Genomic DNA, 18,813 nt, shown 5'->3' on the forward strand with positions numbered 1-18,813 from the left:
AGTGGATGACCCCCTTCTCCAAAACATCACCACTAAAGAAATTCATGCTGCCATTAACTCTTTCAAACCTCACAAGGCTCCGGGTCCTGATGGTTTCCATCCCATTTTCTTCCAACGTTTCTGGCACACCTTAGGCAGCTCCATCTGCTCCTTTATTAGAAATGTCTTCAATAATAAAAATATCCCCTCATAGCTAAACTCCACCCTCCTTTGCCTTATTCCAAAAACCCCCAAACCTGAAATTGTCCACCAATTTCGCCCCATTGGTCTCTGCAACACTCTGTACAAAACCATTACAAAAATTTTGGTGAGCAGACTCAAACCTCACCTTAGTGACCTTATCCACCCCTTCCAAGCTAGCTTTATTCTGGGTAGAAAGGCTAGTGACAACATCATTATTGCCCAGGAGATCATTCACTCGATGACTACTTCCAAAAGTAAAGTTGGTTCCATGGCTATTAAGATTGACCTTGAAAAAGCTTTTGACAGGCTTGAATGGAGTTTTATCAAGCATACCCTTAAGCACTTCAATTTTCCTCCTGCTTGGATTGATCTCATAATGTCCTGCATCACCTCTTCCAATCTCTCTGTTCTTCTTAATGGGGAACGCCTCACCCAATTCACTCCCACTAGAGGCATCCGTCAAGGCGACCCTCTCTCCCCTTACATCTTCATCCTTTCCATGGAGCACCTTGCATGGCTCATTCTCAAGGAAGTCTCATTGGGTAACTGGAAAGGCATCAAAACAGCAAGAAATAGCCTTCCCTTCTCCCACCTATTTTTTGCTGATGATCTCATTTTATTTGCCAAAGCCACTAAGAAAAATTGCTTTTCCATCAAGAAAGCCCTTGACACTTTTTGCAAACTTTCGGGTCAAAAAATTAATCTTGCCAAGTCAAAGATTTTCTTCTCTCCTCACACCTCTCCCTCCAATATGGCCAACATGGAAACTGAGCTAGGAATCTCCTCTTCTAGAAATTTTGGAAAATACCTTGGAGTACCCATTCTCACAAACAAGAGAGATAAAAGAGCTTTTAATTTTATCATCGACAAGATCCGTAACAAAATGACTTCTTGGAAAGCCAAAACTCTCTCCCTTGCGGGTCTCCTTACTCTTATCAACTCCGTCACTTCCACCATTCCCACTTACACCATGCAAAGCACCATTTTGCCCCAACAAGTCTACAAGGAAATTGATAAAATCAATAGAAACTTCCTTTGGGGTGATACTGAAGCTTCCAAAAAAATCCACCTCAAAAATTGGAGCACAGTGACAAGCCCAAAATTCCTTGGTGGACTGGGAATCAAAAAAGCCTATGCAAGAAATTTAGCCCTTCTAGCCAAAAGAGTGTGGGCTCTTCGAAATAACTCAATGGACATTTGGGCCAAAACTTTGTCACTTAAATACCCACCCAACCATTCGGCCTCAAAAAAAATATCTACAACTTAGACTGGTCTACTCAAGGCTGATCATATTTGTACTCTTGGCACGGGCTGGAGATTGGGCACTGGCTCCTTGGCAAATTTATGGGTTGATAACTGGTCGGGTAGAGGCCCTTTGAGAAGCATGATCCATGGCCCTCTGAGCAGAAATGAAGAGCTTCTAAAAGTGGGTGAACTTTGGGACTCTTCGGGCAACTGGTGTCTTGACAAATTATCCTTTCATCTCCCCACCCTCATCAAAGACTTAATTCGTGCCACTCCCAAGCCCCACACTCCTTTACATGATGACTCCACCTTCTGGTCTCCCTCACCGAATGGTGAGTTTAGCACAAAATCTGCGTACCACCTTGCTTGTGGTTTCACTTCTGAAGCTCCGCACAACAAATGGAAATGGATTTGGAAACTTCCTACTCTCCCAAGAATCAGTACCTTCATATGGCTTTCCTGCCACAATAGCCTTCCCACTAAATCCTTGCTCCATTATCGGAAAATCATCACGGATTCCTCATGCCCTCTATGCCACAATTCCCCTGAAACCCCTCTGCACATATTCCGCGACTACACTGCCACTGCCCCCATTTGGCCCAAAATCATCCCTCACCCTCCACCCTTTTTCTACTCTTCAACCACCACGACAGCATGGATCAAAACTATGTCTTCCAAAAGCATACCCACAAGCCTCTTCTCGGACGTACCGTGGCAAACATTATTCCCTATTACTATTTGGGCAATCTGGACCGCTAGGAATAAGTTGGTTATGGAGAATAAACATTTCTCACTGGATGACATTCTCAAGAAAATTCAATCCATATCCCTTGAGCTCTTCATTGCACTCCCTCTCCGAGCTCTAAAACGACATTACAATACAATTTCAGTTGGATGGAAGCCACCACCCTTTGGTTTCTTTAAGCTAAATACCGACGGCTCCGCAAGAAGCAATCCAGGCATGGCTGGTGCTGGTGGACTTATAAGGGACCATAGAGGCAGCTGGATTGGAGGTTTCTCTAGAAACATTGGCTTCACCCACTCCCTTGCTATTGAACTTTGGGGTTTAAGAGACGGTCTCACTGTAGCTAAAAATCTAAACATTAAGAAACTCCACATTGACCTTGATGCCAAAGTAGTCACTGACTTTCTCACTGCCCAAAACAACATCATGGCTAACCATCCTTGCTATGCCTTAATCTCTGACTGCAGGTTGCTCATCCAAACATTTGAAGAAGTGCTTGTGTGCCACACATACCGCGAAGGAAACCATTGTGCTGACCTACTTGCTAAAGAAGGCTGCTTCATTAGTGAAAATTTCCTTTTGTATTCTTCCCCCCCTCCCTTTATTTTGTACCAACTATTGGCTGATGCTTGGGGTGTGGCCTACCCCAGACTTTGTAATTCCTAGTTTCTAATTTAAGTTTCCTTTTAACCAAAAAAAAAATAAAAAAATAATAAAGGAAAAGAATTAAAAAGATAAAGAAAAAGTGGCGTTGTAGAAGAGGAGATGATAGTCACGTGAGGGAGTTGAGTTTTGCTACTTTAGAAACTTTTAAGCAGAAAGGCAACTTCTTGGAAGGTACACATAAAATACCATTCCATCCTTACTTTTATTATTTTATACCAAAAAAAAAATTACTAAATTTGTTTCATTTATTTATATCATCTTTCACTTGGGCTTTGGTTTCCAACTATCTCCCAATAGTGTTACTAGAATATTTGTGTGACGTCACTACAAAACGCGGGGGTATTGGGCCACGTTTGGAGAAACGCAGCCCCAAACATACTAAAGCTGCGTTTTTAACTAAAGCCGCGTTTTTTAAAAATGTGGCTTAAAGAAAAAACTGGAGTCGCATTTTAAATGCGGGGCCATAGAAGGGTTTTGAAGCCGCGTTTTTTTCAGCTGTAGCCGCGTGACTCTTATTAGTTAGATCTACACAGTTTCCTTTTAAATTGGTATGGGCATATAATATACTACAAAGACTAGAGTAATACTTAGAGTGTATACTGTATAGATTTTTGTACATTGCTGATTCAGTATTAATCACAAAATATTTATAAAAAAAAATGATAATTTAAAGATTTATTTATGCAGTTAGTTTTTTAGGCCTAAATTTATTATGTTCTTGATATCAAGTAATTTACTTTCTACAAAAATATTCCAATTAACTATGAATATATATTTAATATATTAAGTCATTTTCTTATGTCCATTTATTTTCTTTTAGTTATACTGTGTCATTTATTACCTATTTATGATTACATTTTTTTTTATAATGATTCCAATGCCTGTTGTGGATAGATATGGCCATCTACCCATCTCCTCACAAGCGTTCCATGCATCTATGTTACGTCGCTAACTATTTTTCTTTTTAAAGTCTTAATAGTAACCATTTAAACTCAAATATAATGCTTTTTTTTTTCTCTTCCAAACTCATTCAGTAATTTAACCCGTGCATCGCACAGGTTAAACGACTAGTAATAACTAATAGTCGAAACGTTTGACTTTTTATTTACCACTCCTCATTCCGCCACATGGCTACATAAATTGCTGACACGTTCACTTTAAAACACTAAACAATTGTATCTTTTCGGTAGTTTGTTTATTTAGTTTCAGTGAGTGACTACTTATTATTGTTTATATACGCTGTTTACTTTTTGTTTTCTTCTTTCCATTTTTCCATTTTCTTTTTTTTTTTCCCCTCTGTGAGAACAAATCCAGCGAAGGTTGTGGACAAAAAATAGAGTATCCTTGACACTACTGCTATTGGTAATTCTTTTCTTCACAATCATGCTATTGTTTTCTGTTTTTAATTTTTAATTTTTATAATAACAAACATTTATAACTACGGCATTAAAATATTTTGTGCACACCATGTGTTTGAGAAAATTTTGCGTAGAGTAAACCAATTGCCGATAAAATGTTTTGCCTTTGTCATATTTGCTGTGTTTGCTCTGTGTCTGAGATATTTTCCAACCATTGTATAAAGTTGTTTTGATGCTTGAAAGTAGTGTTGGGATTATTTGAATCTTTGTTTGACTGAGCATTGGTCTATATATTTTGCTGGTCTGTGCGTATTGGGGCTGCGCTGCATTATTTGGTTTTGAAAACATTTGACTTTTCGTTAACCACTTCTCATTTCGCCACATGATTACATAAATTGCTGACATGTTCACTTTAAAACACTAAATAATTGTATCTTTTTGGTGGTTTGCTTATTTAGTTTCAGTGGATAACTACTTATTATTGTTTATATACGCTGTTTACTTTTTGTTTTCTTCTTTCTATTTTTCCATTTTTTTTTTTTTCCCTCTGTGAGAACAAATCCAGCGAAGGTTGTGTACAAAAAACAGAGTACCCTTGACACTACTGCTATTGGTAATTCTTTTCTTCACAATCATGCTATTGTTTTCTGTTTTTAATTTTTAATTTTTATAATAACAAATATTTATAACTAAGGCATTAAAATATTTTGTGTACACCATGTGTTTGAGAAAATTTTGCGCAGAGTAAACCAATTGCCAATAAAGTGTTTTGCCTTTGTCATATTTGCTGTGTTTGCTCTGTGTCTGAGATATTTTCCAACCATTGTATAAAGTTGTTTTGATGCTTGACAGTAGTGGTGGGATTAATTAAATTATATTATATTAAGATATTTGTCTTCTTGAATCTTTGTTTGACTGAGCATTGGTCTATATATTTGCTGGTCTGTGAGTGTTGTGGCTGCGCTGCATTGTTTGGTTTTGAAATATAGTTGGCTTATAATATATTATATGATATTAAGCCTTTTTGTCTCTTACGGTTTATTGCTTGGCTGGGCATTATTTAGATTCTGTAGTGTGTTCGTACTGTGCTGCTCTTTTTCTGCAATTCGGTGATGAAGGCAAAGCAAATGTTTTATTTGCATCTCTTGGTAAGTGGTGATGGGTCATTGTAGTACATACACGACAGTATATGGTAAGGCCATGAATAACTGCCTTAAGACTTTATGTTTCATACATTTTATGGATAGTTGAGGATGTTTAAGATTTAATTTTTTATTTTATTTTAAACTTAAGGTTGATTTTTATTTTTTATTAAATAATTTAACGTTTAATCTTTATACAAAATAACTATTTCATACATCGCACAAATTAATGACTAGCATATATATGAAACCGAAGCATTTGCTGCACTACAATTTTCCACGTCAGCACATCACAATATTTAAAACATTAAAAACACTAATTTCAACACCTAATACTTATCTCTTCTTCTTCTTTTTTGAAACCTAATACTTATATCTCTCTTCACGCTGCTGCTCATTCATTTCTCTTTGGCTTAAACGCAGATCTCTTCTTCTTTTTATTTTTTTGAAACCTAATACTTATCTCTCTCTTCACGCTGCCCCTCATTCGTTTCTCTTTGGCTTAAACGCAGAGCATCCCGCTTCTCTCAGTCTGGCTCTCTCTGTTCATAGCATTTGCTAGCTCAAGTCTTGACCTCTAAAGCTTTGTACGTTTTTGTGATCCTATTTGATCCTGGAGAACATGTTGATTTCATATAATTTTGTTTGTCTCTTTTCATATTCAAGTCAAGCTATTTTATAGATTACGAAAATTACAAAAAAGTTGGCTTACAGTTTTGGGTCTTACGGAATTACTAATTTTCTGCTCCAATTTTGTTTTAGGCTTTTGTTATGGTTTTGCAGCAATTTAATTTTTATTTTTTGTTTGCTCTGTAATGTGTTGTTCATTCTGTTATGCATGTTTAATTTTTGGTTTTTTTTTGGGTTCAATGTTATGGTTTTATGGTGAGATTTAAGTTTTGTTGTAATTGGTTTTGTCATGGTTTGATGTGTTGATTATTCAGTTTGCGTAATTAGAAAGATGAAGTTTTTGATTGGTTGCTGAGAAAATGGAGGATTAAGTGAGGGAATGATGAGGGAAATTGGAATTTATTTTTGGTTCAATTGGGAACTGATTGAATGAGCAAAGTTTGAGTTTTTGGTTTTGTTAGAAACTAAATAGTAAAAAATGTGTGGAAAGGTTATTAATTTGATGCTTCATTTGTTGCTGGAATTGTACTGGAAAAGAAATAAATGTGAACAATATTAAGGCTTTTACTATTGTTCTTATTTTAAATTTTGTTCTATTTAAGCTTATTAGTTATCACGTTTAAACTTATGCTTATTCCTTCAAAGTATTTGCAATGTAAAAATTTGCTTTCAATGTTACTCCACCTTTTTTTTTGGGATCATCTTATTCTTATCCCACCTATTACCAAAATAAATTTAACAAAATAACTTTAAATTTTTTATAACAATCCAATCTATCAAATTTTAAAGAATACTGTATTAGATAAGTTTAACCCGAACACAAAGTTTGGATTAATACATAACTCTCTCTTTTCTTATCTAATAAAGAAATTTGAAATCACTATTCTATATAAAACCAATCACAGAGTTTAGATTAATATATAACTCTCGCTTTTCTTTTCTTATCTAATAAAGAAATTTAAATCAACTAATAAAGATTTTTTCTTTTACTCAAATGATAGAACTAATAAAGAAATTTAAACTAATTACGTTCTACTAATAACTGCTAAACCAAAAAAAAAATATTCAGTATAAAACTATTATTGTTGTAAATTATTCCCTTTACATATTAATAACTTAATAATACTTATTTTACAGGTCCTACTCTCATCTTTATTAGATAATAAAGATTGTGCCCAAATCCGTGTTTGAAGCTATGACTTATGAGCTATTGGAATGTTGGTAATAATGTTTTCATTGCCATAAAGCAACCAAGGTGTGGCCTTTATGTGTTATGTGGAATATCCTACATTTGTAATCAAAGAACATGGTTTTTTTTTTTTTTTTTTTTTTTTTTTAAACTATTTGTAATAGTTATTTAACTGATTATCCTATACATCGCATGGGTTAACGACTAGTTTTCTATATACGTGAACCTTGGAAAATCATCCGCTGTAGTAAATGATAGAAGGCCAAAAGTTGGCAACATTCAACAATATAAGCCAAACTACAAACAGCCTCTTCTTATTCCAATCAAACAGTATACTACTATTTCCATATAAACAAAGATGGCTAGAGAGACTAGCAACTTGAAAAACAAATCTGTAATTTACGACAGTACTGATGAAGAAGATGATTTAGTTGATTTTGGCCTTGCACTAGAGAAGTTGAGCCTTTGTCCTAGAAAGAAACTTCTTGTTCTTAGCTTAGGAGGCTTACTGTGCCACAGGGTCTTCCGCTATGACGAGTCCAAGATTCCAAGATATCGCGACCCTGATACATACTATGGAAGCTTTTTAGGTGAATATAATTGTCTTTGAATTTTGGCATGTTTATATGTTTAGTTTTTGCAGCTAATCAATCAATACAACATCTTTCTCTTATCAGTTTACAAGAGGCCTCATTGTGAAGAGTTCATGAAATTTTGCTTTGAAAGATTCGAAGTTGGAATATGGTCTTCTGCAAGGGAGTGAGTCGAACTAAGCCATGAACTCTGCAGTCTGCATTTGTTTTCAATTCAAATTTTCCATAAATTGCATTTTTGCTATTTGCTTATTGTTAAGAAGTTATTTGTGTGGTTATTAGATGGTATCTGAACAACGCCTTGGACTGTATAATGAGAGGAATGAAAAGCAAGCTTGTCGTTGCTTGGGTAAGAATAAATAACTTAACATGTGTTTTATCTCAGTAAGGACTTTGAAAATTGAAATAGGGATTTTATTTTTATTTTTTCAATTTTATTTTTTCTATTATCTTTGCTTTTTTTTAGGACCAAGATAAATGCACTGATTCTGGGTTCAAGACTTTGGAGAAGAAGGACAAGCCAATCTTTTTGAAGGAGTTGAAGAAACTAGGGAATCTCGGTTTTGAACATTCATCGAAAGTTTTGCTGATAGATGACAAGCCATATAAGACGTTGCTAAACCCAGTAAAATAATTACTATCTTTTAAAAGTTTTAAAATTGTGCTATGATTTTAGTTTTTCATTTAATTTTTCTTTTCTAAATTTACTGCAGCCTCATACAGCAATATTTCTCAACGAATACAATGTTGACCAAGTTAATGATACAGCTTTAGGTGAGAGAAAATAGAACCACCATGCATCAATGATGATAACTTAATATATTCAGATGAATTTATGAATTATAATTTCAAACTAATGTTGTCAATAGGTCCAAATAGTGAACTGCGGTTGTACTTGGATGGACTGGCGGAAGCAGAAGATGTTCCTTCTTATGTGAAAGAACATCCATTCGGGCAGCCTGCAATAACTCCAGAGCATTCTGATTGGGAGTACTATTCCAGGATTATCCGCCGTTTGAAGGAGGAATGATCGACTTAATAACGGAATTACGAAATAAAATTCAGAGACCTTCAAAATGCTCTATCTGGGTATAGGAATGAAAGTTGTTTTTATGTTTAAGTGAGCTGTCTGCTAGTGTAATTGATCATGTAATGGCTTCTTCCATTTATGTTGATTCACTTTGTTTTCCTTGTTGAGCAATTTCTCTTGATAACTAGGGAAGAGAAAGGAAAGGGGGAAGAGAAAGGAAAAGGAAAAGGAAAATGAAATATTTTTCTTGATGTGTTTGGATATAGGAAAGAAAGAAAAGAAGAAAATGTGAGCATTCTATCTTTCTATTGTTTTGTTTGTAAAAGAGAGAGAAAAGAAAAATATATACCTTTGTCTTTGTGCCCTTATTAATTTTAGGGAAATTTATATATTAAAACACTTATAATTTCTTAAAAGAATTAAGTACACATTTGTCATTTTGTAATATAAAGTGGTGAACTCTGGCTCTATTTGAATTGAACTTATTATTACTAAAATTGAAAATTTAAAATACTGTAGTAAAATAATTTTTAAAAGTATAAATAGTGTTTTATTTTTAATATTTTTTAGTGTGTGAATAGTAATAAACAGTATGTGTACAGTAAACTCATATGATATTACTGTTTATGCACAGGAAAAAAAAAAAGAAAAAGGAAAAAGAAAAAGAAAACGCAAGTTTTGCTGAAACCAAACGGGTACTCTATAAAATTTGTGAACTTATTTCCTCCTATTTCCGCCTAAATTGGGCGGAAAATTCTGCAGCCACAACCATTGTGCACAAAGTTGTGCACAATGGTGTGGCACCAGAACCACTCAAATTGGGCTGATACCAAATCAATGGGCCTCACAGAAAAAGAATCGTTCCACATTATTCATTTTTCTTCTCTCTTGTACAACCAAATAGCGGAAAGGGGCATGTCTTCCATCCTTTTCCCCTCTTTTCTCTTCCTTTCCACCGTTTCCAAACACACTGTAAGAGTTGTAGCTCAACCTGGCTGGTCCTCCTAGTTTCCAACAAATATATCCAAAATTCAAATTCTTTATCTATGTATATAAAAAGTAGTGGTTTTACTTTTATGTTAAAAAATTAAAAAATTGTTTATAAAAATTAAAAATTATAGTTGTAGCAGAGTTTTATTAAATGAAATGAGGGATTCATGTTATCATATTTTGAGAGTATTTAATATTAATTTTTGTTCAATCATATATATATATATATTCCACATCTTCCATCTTTTTCCACCAAAATGGTTTTTACCATATGATTATCGAAAGAGAAAAAAAAAAAAGATTTCCACCATTTAATGTTTACAATGAATCCACTTGATACTATTATATTAAATTTTATAAATTTAAAAGTGTATTTAATGGAATGACATAGCTATGAAATGGACTCTTTCGATTTCAATTAAAATAAGAAGGATTTTATTTCCTAATTCTAAAAGAGTAATAATAGTTACATACCCCTTATTACACACTTTCACATGGACTAAAATTATGTTTTAAAAACATAATTTCAAAAGAGAGTAATATATAGCAAATGCATGATAAGATTTTCCAATTAGAATAATAGTAAACACCATTCATAGGGGCACACCCTTTTGGTAGAACTTATAAGCAATGCAAGGGAAATTTTCCTCCCTTGACATGTTAAGTTGGTAATTAGTTACACTATTTTAATAAGCAACAATGATAACAAAATCATGTCAGTAGTTGAAAAAAAGTAAGGATAATGAGTGACTTGAGGGCAATTGTTAATAAACAATTTAAAGCAAATTTTGACACCACTTATATGAGAATATGAAAAGTTGTCAAAAAATTTATTTTTCTTTTTTCATAAAAAGTTTCTAAAAATATTTTTTAAATCAATGCTCTCAAAGCATCTGTTATTTTTTCCTATATACAATTGTATTAGATTCAATGGGCACAATGACCTAGATACATTGGGTTATTAATTATTTAACAAGCCGGATCAGGTTGAGTCGAAAAAGAAAACTCCAGCCCATGACCCTGCCCATGGGCATTGCCCATTTTGTCTTTAGCGAGCTAGGCTACTGGGTTGGGCCTAATTGGCTACCTATGGGTTTATCTTAATTATTTTTTATAAGGAAATAATCAATTTTTAATGAGAGAATAATCAATATTTTTTTAATGGAATGAATCAAAGAATTTAATGCTTAATTAAAAAAATTTTATAGTCAAATCTATTTAATTTTTTTTTATTATGATGGAACCTATTTATTTATTTTTAATAAGGCTTTAAAAGGTTTTTGATTTTTATCTTTTAATAAAAAAATTCAAATGATTAATTTAAAGTTGCTAAACTACTAAAAAATATATATTTAGTAAACTAAACTTAACATAATTACTTTAAGTATCTTAGTAGTTGGGAGATTTCTTAAAAAATTCCTCTACAATGTCATAAGATTAATCCTTAGTACTCATCGTATATATTTTTGTTATGAATTCTGAGTTATTAAGCTGGGCAACAAGCTAAGCCAATGGACTAGGTTACTAGGCTAAAGTGCTATCCATAGGCTTCAATAACAACGGGCCGGATTGCCCATTAGCCTAGTGAGTTGTTGGGCTACTGGGTCAGGCCGTGGGCCATGAGTTATTCGGTGACCTTTGTATCATACATGTTTTTCTTTGTTTCAAAGGGGATGTGTATCCCCCATCCACTTGCCAGTCAGGTAGCACATGAATCAAGACCTTTGGAAGTTGGAAGTAGGTCCGTCAAAGTAGAACCAGCAAACGAAGTGTCAAAGCCAATAGCTAGCAGGTTCATTTTCTATATACGTGAACCTTGGAAAACTATCCGTTGTAGTAAATGATAGAAGCCCAAAAGTTGGCAACATTCAACAATATAAGCCGAACTACAATCAGCCTCTTCTTATTCCAATCAAACAGTATACTACTATTTCCATATTAACAAAGATGGCTAGAGAGACTAGCAACATGAAAAACAAATCTGTAAGTTACGACAGTGGTGATGAGGAAGAGGATTTAGTTGATTTTGGCCTAGCACTAGAGAAGTTGACCCTTGGTCCAAGAAGGAAACTTCTTGTTCTTAGCTTAGGAGGCTTACTGTGCCATAGAGTCTTCCGCCATGACAAGTCCAAGATTCCAAGATATCGCGACCCTGATACATCCTATGGAAGCTTTTTAGGTGAATATCATTGTCTTTAAATTTTGGCATGTTTATATGTTTAGTTTTTGCAGCTAATCTACCAATACAACATCTCTCTTATCAGTTTACAAGAGGCCTCATTGTGAAGAGTTCATGAAATTTTGCTTTGAAAGATTCGAAGTTGGAATATGGTCTTCTGCAAGGGAGTGAGTCGAACTAAGCCATGAACTCTGCAGTCTGCATTTGTTTTCAATTCATATTTTCCATAAATTGCATTTTTTCTATGTACTTATTGTTATGAAGTAATTTGTGTGGTTATTAGATTGCATCTGAACAACGCCTGGGACTGTATAATGAGAGGAATGAAAAGCAAGCTTGCAGTTGCTTGGGTGAGAATAAAAATAACTTAAACATGTGTTTTATCTCAGTAAAGGACTTTGAAATAGGGATTTTATTTTTAATTTTTTCAATTAAATCTTTATTATCTTGGTTTTTTTAGGACCAAGATAAATGCACTGATTCTGGCTTTAAGACTTTGGAGAAGAAGGACAAGCCAATCTTTTTGAAGGAGTTGAAGAAACTAGGGAGTCTCGGTTTTGAATATTCATCAAAAGTTTTGCTGATAGATGACAAGCCATATAAGACCTTGCTAAACCCAGTAATATAATTACTATCTTTTAAAAGTTTTAAAATTTTACTATGATTTTAGTTTTTCATTTAATTTTTCTTTTCCGAATTTACTGCAGCCTCATACAGCAATATTTCTTAATGAATACAATGTTGACCAAGTTAATGATACAGCTTTAGGTGAGACAAAATATAATCACCATGCTTCAGTGATGATAACTTGATATATTCAGATGAATTTATGAATTATAATTTCAAACTAATGTTGTCAATAGGTCCAAATAGTGAACTGCGGTTGTACTTGGATGGACTGGCGGAAGCAGAAGATGTTCCTTCTTATGTGAAAGAACATCCATTCGGGCAGCCTGCAATAACTCCAGAGCATTCTGATTGGGAGTACTATTCCAGGATTATCCGCCATTTGAAGGAGGAATGATCGACTGAATAACGTAATTATGAAATAAAATTCAGAGACCTTCAAAATGCTCTATCTGGGTATAGGAATAAAAATTGTTTTTATGTTTAAGTGTGCTGTCTGCTAGTGTAATTGATCGTGTAATGGCTTCTTCTATTTATGTATTTGATTCACTTAATTTTCCTTGTTGAGCAATTTCTTGTCTCTAACACGAAGAGTCTAATATTAGCCTCACCTTCATTAATTTTATTCCTGCACATAGCATTGACTGTAGTTGGTCCATTTGATTTGAGCATATCACTTATGAGCGTACTGCACCTTCATATTTATCTGAAAAGTAATCACATCAACCATAGTATTCCCATTTTTTAACCAGGCAGATGGACGTTAACACAAATCTGTTTTAATCTCGAATATGATTAATTGCCAGTGCAGTTGTTAGACTATCTCAAATGCATGCATGCATGAACATCACGAACAGAATAGTCACACATATCTGGATGTTTAGAAAATCAGGAACAAATAAATGATGACAGTATTAGCATTTTCATAAATTTCGCTCATATCTTCTCAATATTGTCTCTAATTCCTAATCTGAGATTGAAATTGTCGTACATGTTAAAAAAACATTTGTTACAACAGAACTAATAGAAATTGATTAGCCTCTTCAGTTGTCACTTCAGCATCCAAGTCTCTTAGATACACCTGAAATTAAAATAATTCACCAATAAAGTTGATTTTGAAAGACTATATATAATAATATCAGTAATAAAAGAATTATAGTAAACTTCACTGTTTCACATCATGTGGACATTGTTGGATGTGCAGTAATAATAGTCTTAACAGAAAAGAGGAAAGAAAATGTAAGCCTACCTAGCATTCTATTCACCAGGAGCTGAGATATTGATGTCAGGAGATGGCCTCTGAACAGACTGAACTGCAGTTGGCTCAAAGCCATTCCAGCCGAAGCTAATCGGTGTGGCATTTTGGTTCTGTTTATCACTGTTGTCATCTGCTTCTTCATGTTTTTGTACTGGTAATGGTGATGTTGGGTTAAAAAAGTTATCAACATCAGGTTTTGCTTGTGAGATAGGATTTGCAACAGTCAGCATGGCTGGAGCACCTGAGATGGGAGACGTCAAGGAATGTTCCCGATGGTGCTTCCTTTTATGTACCTTATAACCATTTGGCATGAAGCTACCAACAACAATCTGGCATATCATGCAGGAAAAATAGAATTATCAGTAATGTGGCTTGCAAGGTATTGTCTTTATAGAAAAAAATTAGCTTCCATTAGAGCTGTATAACTTCATATTTCCTTTTGGATTGTTGATAAAATTAATAAATTAATCAATTAGTCCAATATTAAGATAAAATCCTTACTTGGAGAGGGCCAGCAGCTGTTAATAAACCAGCAATTCCACCACCTATTACACGACCATCAGGACCAGCCAATGAGACACTTAATCCACCAGTCCTACTCCTCATACCACCATTATCAGTGACTGTAAATGATCCAGATAAAGATAATATCTCAAAGCGGCCCTGCAAGAAACCATAATGTGCATGTCCTCAGACACAAAAACCAGTTCGATTATGCAGGAATATTTCAAAAGAGGCCAATATCGAGGTATTTCGGTTCCTTTATGCACTACTCCAGGTTCCGTCAGAAATCATAAAACAACACAACCAAAAAAATAAAAAATAAAAAATAAAAACAACCCCCAATTTACTTGCACTGCGACACCCACCATAATCTTGGCAGTTTTTTCTAAAATAGAAAAGGATATAAAATTTTTTAATTCAATTTAGTTTCAGCTTGTAAGGTGAGGCAACCAGTAAAAATCAAAGTTCTTTATAAAAAGAAAAGAAATTATTATCAGTGCAATCATGTCTAACAACCAACTATTGTCCAAGTACAAATAGAATAGTTTATCATTCTTCCTCCTTTTGATTACCCTCTTCTGCTGTTTGGAAAAGGATCTTGCCTCTATCAGCATGTGTGCTCAAAATTGTTTATTTAGTCAATATGACTTCAAAAGGTATGAGAAACTAGAACAGACATGGGTATAGAAGTCTCTCAACTGAAATAGCACATGCCTTCAGTGAGTTTACTTGCAAGTGAGGAAAAGAATGAGTGAATTTACTTGAAAGTCAGGGAAAGAATCAGCCCCTCCAGCTTTGACAAAATAATATTGAGCTTTAATGGGCAATTTCCGGTAGCATTCTTGAGAAACAATTTTCTTAAGTTCTAATAGGCTAATAGCTCCTCAGATGCCTAAAAAAGGTACATAGTTTAATGGGAAAAGGTACAAAGTTTTATTATACCAAACCACTCGTAGCGGCAAGGGGCACTTTCGAAAGAGCACCACACTTTCTTTGTTAAATTATGCTTATTCCTACTATAGAAGACCTGCTTATATTTGCTTAAACATTCAAATACAATATGAAATAGGTGGCTCATGGATGTATTCAAAGAAGAAACTAAGACAGCATTATCATCATCCTTGATGTGGCATTCTTAATTATGAGTCTAATTCAAGTGATTAAACCATATAACAGACAAGGGCACAATACCATTTATGTGCAAAAATTCAATGAAAATAAAAGAGATCCAGAGAATAATAGCAATAAGAGAAGAGAAAAAACAAATCCTAGGACATGCCTCGTATGTCAAGATTCCACCAGAGGAACCTGGCTGGCGAATGGTAACATTCGAAATAGCACCATTGGCAGAAAGAACACATATTCCTCGAGGACCCTTCTGAGAAAAGGAAAGAATTTTTGCTGCAACATCCTGTAAGTGACAAACCAAAATCCTTAAAAAGGTAAACCAAAGACAATTAGTACATGTACTAAGGTCATAAAGTATTTGAATAACGTGACACCATATACATATATACCATTAGATTCAAGAGAAAATCAATCTCCACTATGAAATTGAGCATTGGAGCTTCCATTCAAAGCAATTATGGAGAATTCTTGATAAAAACAATTATTATTATAGCAAAGATAAAAATAGCAGATGGCCATGTAAATACAATTTTATTAAACATCACCTCTCCGGTATTAACAGTGACAACATGTGGTGTGAAGTCCCCTCCTGCTGTGTTCGCAAACAATTCACCTTCACAGATCAAAGTCCAGAAGTGAGATAAGTTAAGCTAAAACAATCTAAAGCAACTCATATTGAAAAAAGAAACTCATTATATAATATTATATATTAAACTAAGTACTCAATTTTTGGTCTAATTAGTATCCGAATATTCCATTCACAAAATTCAACAATATAAAATGGTTCCTCAGCTTATGATATGTATCAAATTAAAAATATATATATTCCATAGAAACCTAAACCCTAATTTTCATTATCTCCAGATATTAAGCCCCATTTAAATCCCCTAAGCAACCTAGATATGCAAATTTTATATTTTAAAAAAAAGTACATACTAGATAATTACACAAGTTCCTACTATCTCTGTGAAATTAAAACATAGAACCCAAACCCACAACTAACTCAAAATAATTTGGCAAATCCCTTAATGAGCCTTAATTATAGTTGGTGAGAAATTGGACTAAAATATATAAAATAAAATGAAAGTCTAAAGTCTTTACTGTTTTTTGTCCTAGTTTCCATGAACACAAAATAAAAAAACATGAAAACAAAAAAGGTGGGTAAGTAAACTTGATGTTTGTTGACCAACAACAAAAGAAAGTTGCAAACTACAGGCCACCAACCACAAACAAAACCTTAATAAATCTACTCTTTAGATTTTCCTACACTTTTTTCTCTACAACCAAACAGTAAGTACACCCAGCTGTGTGGTACTTTCCTAAAAAAAAAAAAAAGACAAAACAAACTCACCTAAAGAAGCAAGAAGCTGCCAGTTTCCAGAGCCAGGAGGCCTTCCTCTTCCTCTTTTTGAAGAAGAAAAATCAGAAGGAGACAAAGTAAAACCAGGCGGTGGTTGTGCCGCCGTATACGACACCCTCAAGTTCCCATCTGCGTCGTATTTCCTCGGTCTCCCTCTCTTCTTTTTCCCTAACAAATCAACACTACTCACTGGGGTTGTTGTCGTTGCTGTTGTAGCTGTTGTCGTTGTGTTTGTGTTTGTGTTTGTTTCTGTCATCATCACCGTCGTTGTTGTTGTTGTTGACACGCCAAGGCTTGTGTTGACAACAGCCATGTTGCTCAACGGGGCTGGTGGTGAGTCAGTGTCCGAGTTCCCAAGTGACCCAGAAACCGTGCTCTCCCTCTCTTCCATTATTAAACAGGAAAGAGATACAGAAATATATGTGTATATATATATAGAGATGTGTGCGTGTGTGTGAGTGTGGGGTGGGGTTTTTCTCTATGGTTTTGTAGAAGAGGAAGTGAAAGAAGTTTGAACAAATAGAGAGAGTCTGCAAATGGCGCCAGAAGTGGAAGGCAAAGGAGGGGGCTGTAGCTTTTTTTAACTTTGGTGGGAGATTTTATATAAACTTCTTCCCCCCATCAATGGTGGGGGAGAGAGAGGAAAATGACTGAGAGAATACTGAGGAGTATTTTTTTTTTCCCTTGTCTGGACACCTAAACTAGTCTTATTATTAAATAGGCACAATTACGAGATTACCTTTCTCTTTTTATATACCCAAACTACCCCTATAATTTGAGATTTTTTACTATTTTTTATTGGAAAATATTGTATTTTTAAATGTCAGTATCTTTAAATTTTAAATAGTGAAACGTTCTTTTTCTACTAATCCAATTTTTGAGGTAATATAAAGAACATGAAACATTGTGAGGCATCATAACCACCTAAACTACAACTCAATTAGTGAATTCCATCTACATTAACCACCTAAACTAAATTCATTGAACCAAAGTTTCATAACTCAATTGGTTGGCACTTTTTAATAATTTTAAATATTCAATCTGTCTCTCTCATTATAACTGTCAAATTATTATAAATAAATAAATAACTAAATTTGTTGATATCTTCATGCCATTAAAAAAATTAAATTACAGATTGTGATAGACTCGAGAATGTGGCAGTAGACTAGTTTAAAAATAGTGTGAAATTGTCGTGAAATTTTGTTGTGTCAAGGGTTTTATTATTCTTAAAATCCATCCATTTAGGATTGAATGCTATACGTCCAATCTCTCATCTTAATAATAATGAAAAGAAATATTTGTATGTTACTATAGCATTTTGTGTTGATAAGTAGATGAGAAAATAAATTACTTTAGAAATAATAAATTTCTTCTTTTTTTTTTTTTTAATACAAGATAGAATTTACTCTAATCTAGTCTAAGTATATATGTGTGTGAAGCTCTTTTCTGGAAACTTGAATCTCGGCCCTTACCCCCCACACCCCACAAGCACTTATATTTGTAGAGTGACCATCGCACTAAGGGTATACGGTGATTTTCTTCTAATTATTAAGGATAAAGAGATTAACAAATTTTTCCAACTATATAAGTTTAAAAGTAATTGTTGTTGTGTGGTAAGATTATCAAAATGCCATGGTTTCTAGTTACATTGGTCTATCTGCTGTTCTGCACCATGGCAAACAGATAACTAGAGAATTGGAGGGACTCTGAATATTATGAATAATTAACTTCAAAAATAAATACTAGGATATTCATTCTATCTAATGGAATTAAATGGGTTACCTTGCCGACTTACCTGTACTTATTATAAGCTCAATAAGAATGATATTTTTTTTTTTTTTTTGTCCTTTCGTTTTTCCACTTTTGCTCCCAAAATATATACATTTGGTCGGTAAATCAATAATAACTTTCTATTTATCTTTTTACTTATACTATTAGTCTACTACAGTCATGAGAAATGGAATGATTAGCTTATGAACAAAAAAA

At 34.0% G+C, this 18,813-nt stretch overlaps 3 protein-coding genes across 6 annotated transcripts; 2 read left to right on the top strand and 1 right to left on the bottom strand.

Annotated features, from left to right (window-relative positions):
• The first annotated feature begins 5,692 nt into the window (after positions 1-5,692).
• LOC112039674 (uncharacterized) lies at positions 5,693-9,153 on the top strand. Of its 3 annotated transcripts, none has more exons than XM_024072563.2 (8): positions 5,693-5,926; positions 7,107-7,224; positions 7,678-7,748; positions 7,836-7,917; positions 8,034-8,100; positions 8,218-8,376; positions 8,465-8,525; positions 8,621-9,153. In XM_024072563.2, the coding sequence occupies exons 2-8, from the start codon at positions 7,172-7,174 to the stop codon at positions 8,779-8,781; spliced, it is 654 nt and encodes a 217-aa protein (XP_023928331.1). In that variant the 5' UTR covers positions 5,693-5,926; positions 7,107-7,171; the 3' UTR covers positions 8,782-9,153. The 3 variants fall into 3 exon arrangements, with proteins under 3 accessions (XP_023928331.1, XP_023928332.1, XP_023928330.1); XM_024072564.2 differs by having other exon boundaries at positions 7,107-7,190; XM_024072562.2 differs by lacking the exon at positions 5,693-5,926 and having other exon boundaries at positions 7,108-7,748.
• Positions 9,154-11,592: 2,439 nt separating this feature from the next.
• On the top strand, positions 11,593-13,131 carry LOC112039626 (uncharacterized). Of its 2 annotated transcripts, none has more exons than XM_065778385.1 (6): positions 11,593-11,950; positions 12,036-12,117; positions 12,234-12,300; positions 12,411-12,569; positions 12,658-12,718; positions 12,824-13,131. In XM_065778385.1, exons 1-6 carry the CDS (start codon positions 11,719-11,721, stop codon positions 12,880-12,882), a joined length of 660 nt encoding a protein of 219 aa, XP_065634457.1. In that variant the 5' UTR covers positions 11,593-11,718; the 3' UTR covers positions 12,883-13,131. The 2 variants fall into 2 exon arrangements, with proteins under 2 accessions (XP_065634457.1, XP_023928278.1); XM_024072510.2 differs by having other exon boundaries at positions 11,614-11,950; positions 12,814-13,131.
• Positions 13,132-13,454: 323 nt separating this feature from the next.
• Positions 13,455-17,516, bottom strand: LOC112039687 (AT-hook motif nuclear-localized protein 7). Its single transcript, XM_024072583.2, has 6 exons — positions 16,819-17,516; positions 16,013-16,080; positions 15,619-15,750; positions 14,337-14,498; positions 13,827-14,164; positions 13,455-13,658 (listed from the first exon to the last, which is right to left on the bottom strand). The coding sequence occupies exons 1-5, from the start codon at positions 17,216-17,218 to the stop codon at positions 13,835-13,837; spliced, it is 1,092 nt and encodes a 363-aa protein (XP_023928351.1). The 5' UTR covers positions 17,219-17,516; the 3' UTR covers positions 13,455-13,658; positions 13,827-13,834.
• Between the last annotated feature and the right edge of the window lie 1,297 nt (positions 17,517-18,813).

This window comes from Quercus suber, unplaced genomic scaffold (assembly GCF_002906115.3).
Source record: "Quercus suber isolate HL8 unplaced genomic scaffold, Cork oak 2.0 scaffold_10, whole genome shotgun sequence".
NCBI classification, from domain to species: domain Eukaryota; kingdom Viridiplantae; phylum Streptophyta; class Magnoliopsida; order Fagales; family Fagaceae; genus Quercus; species Quercus suber.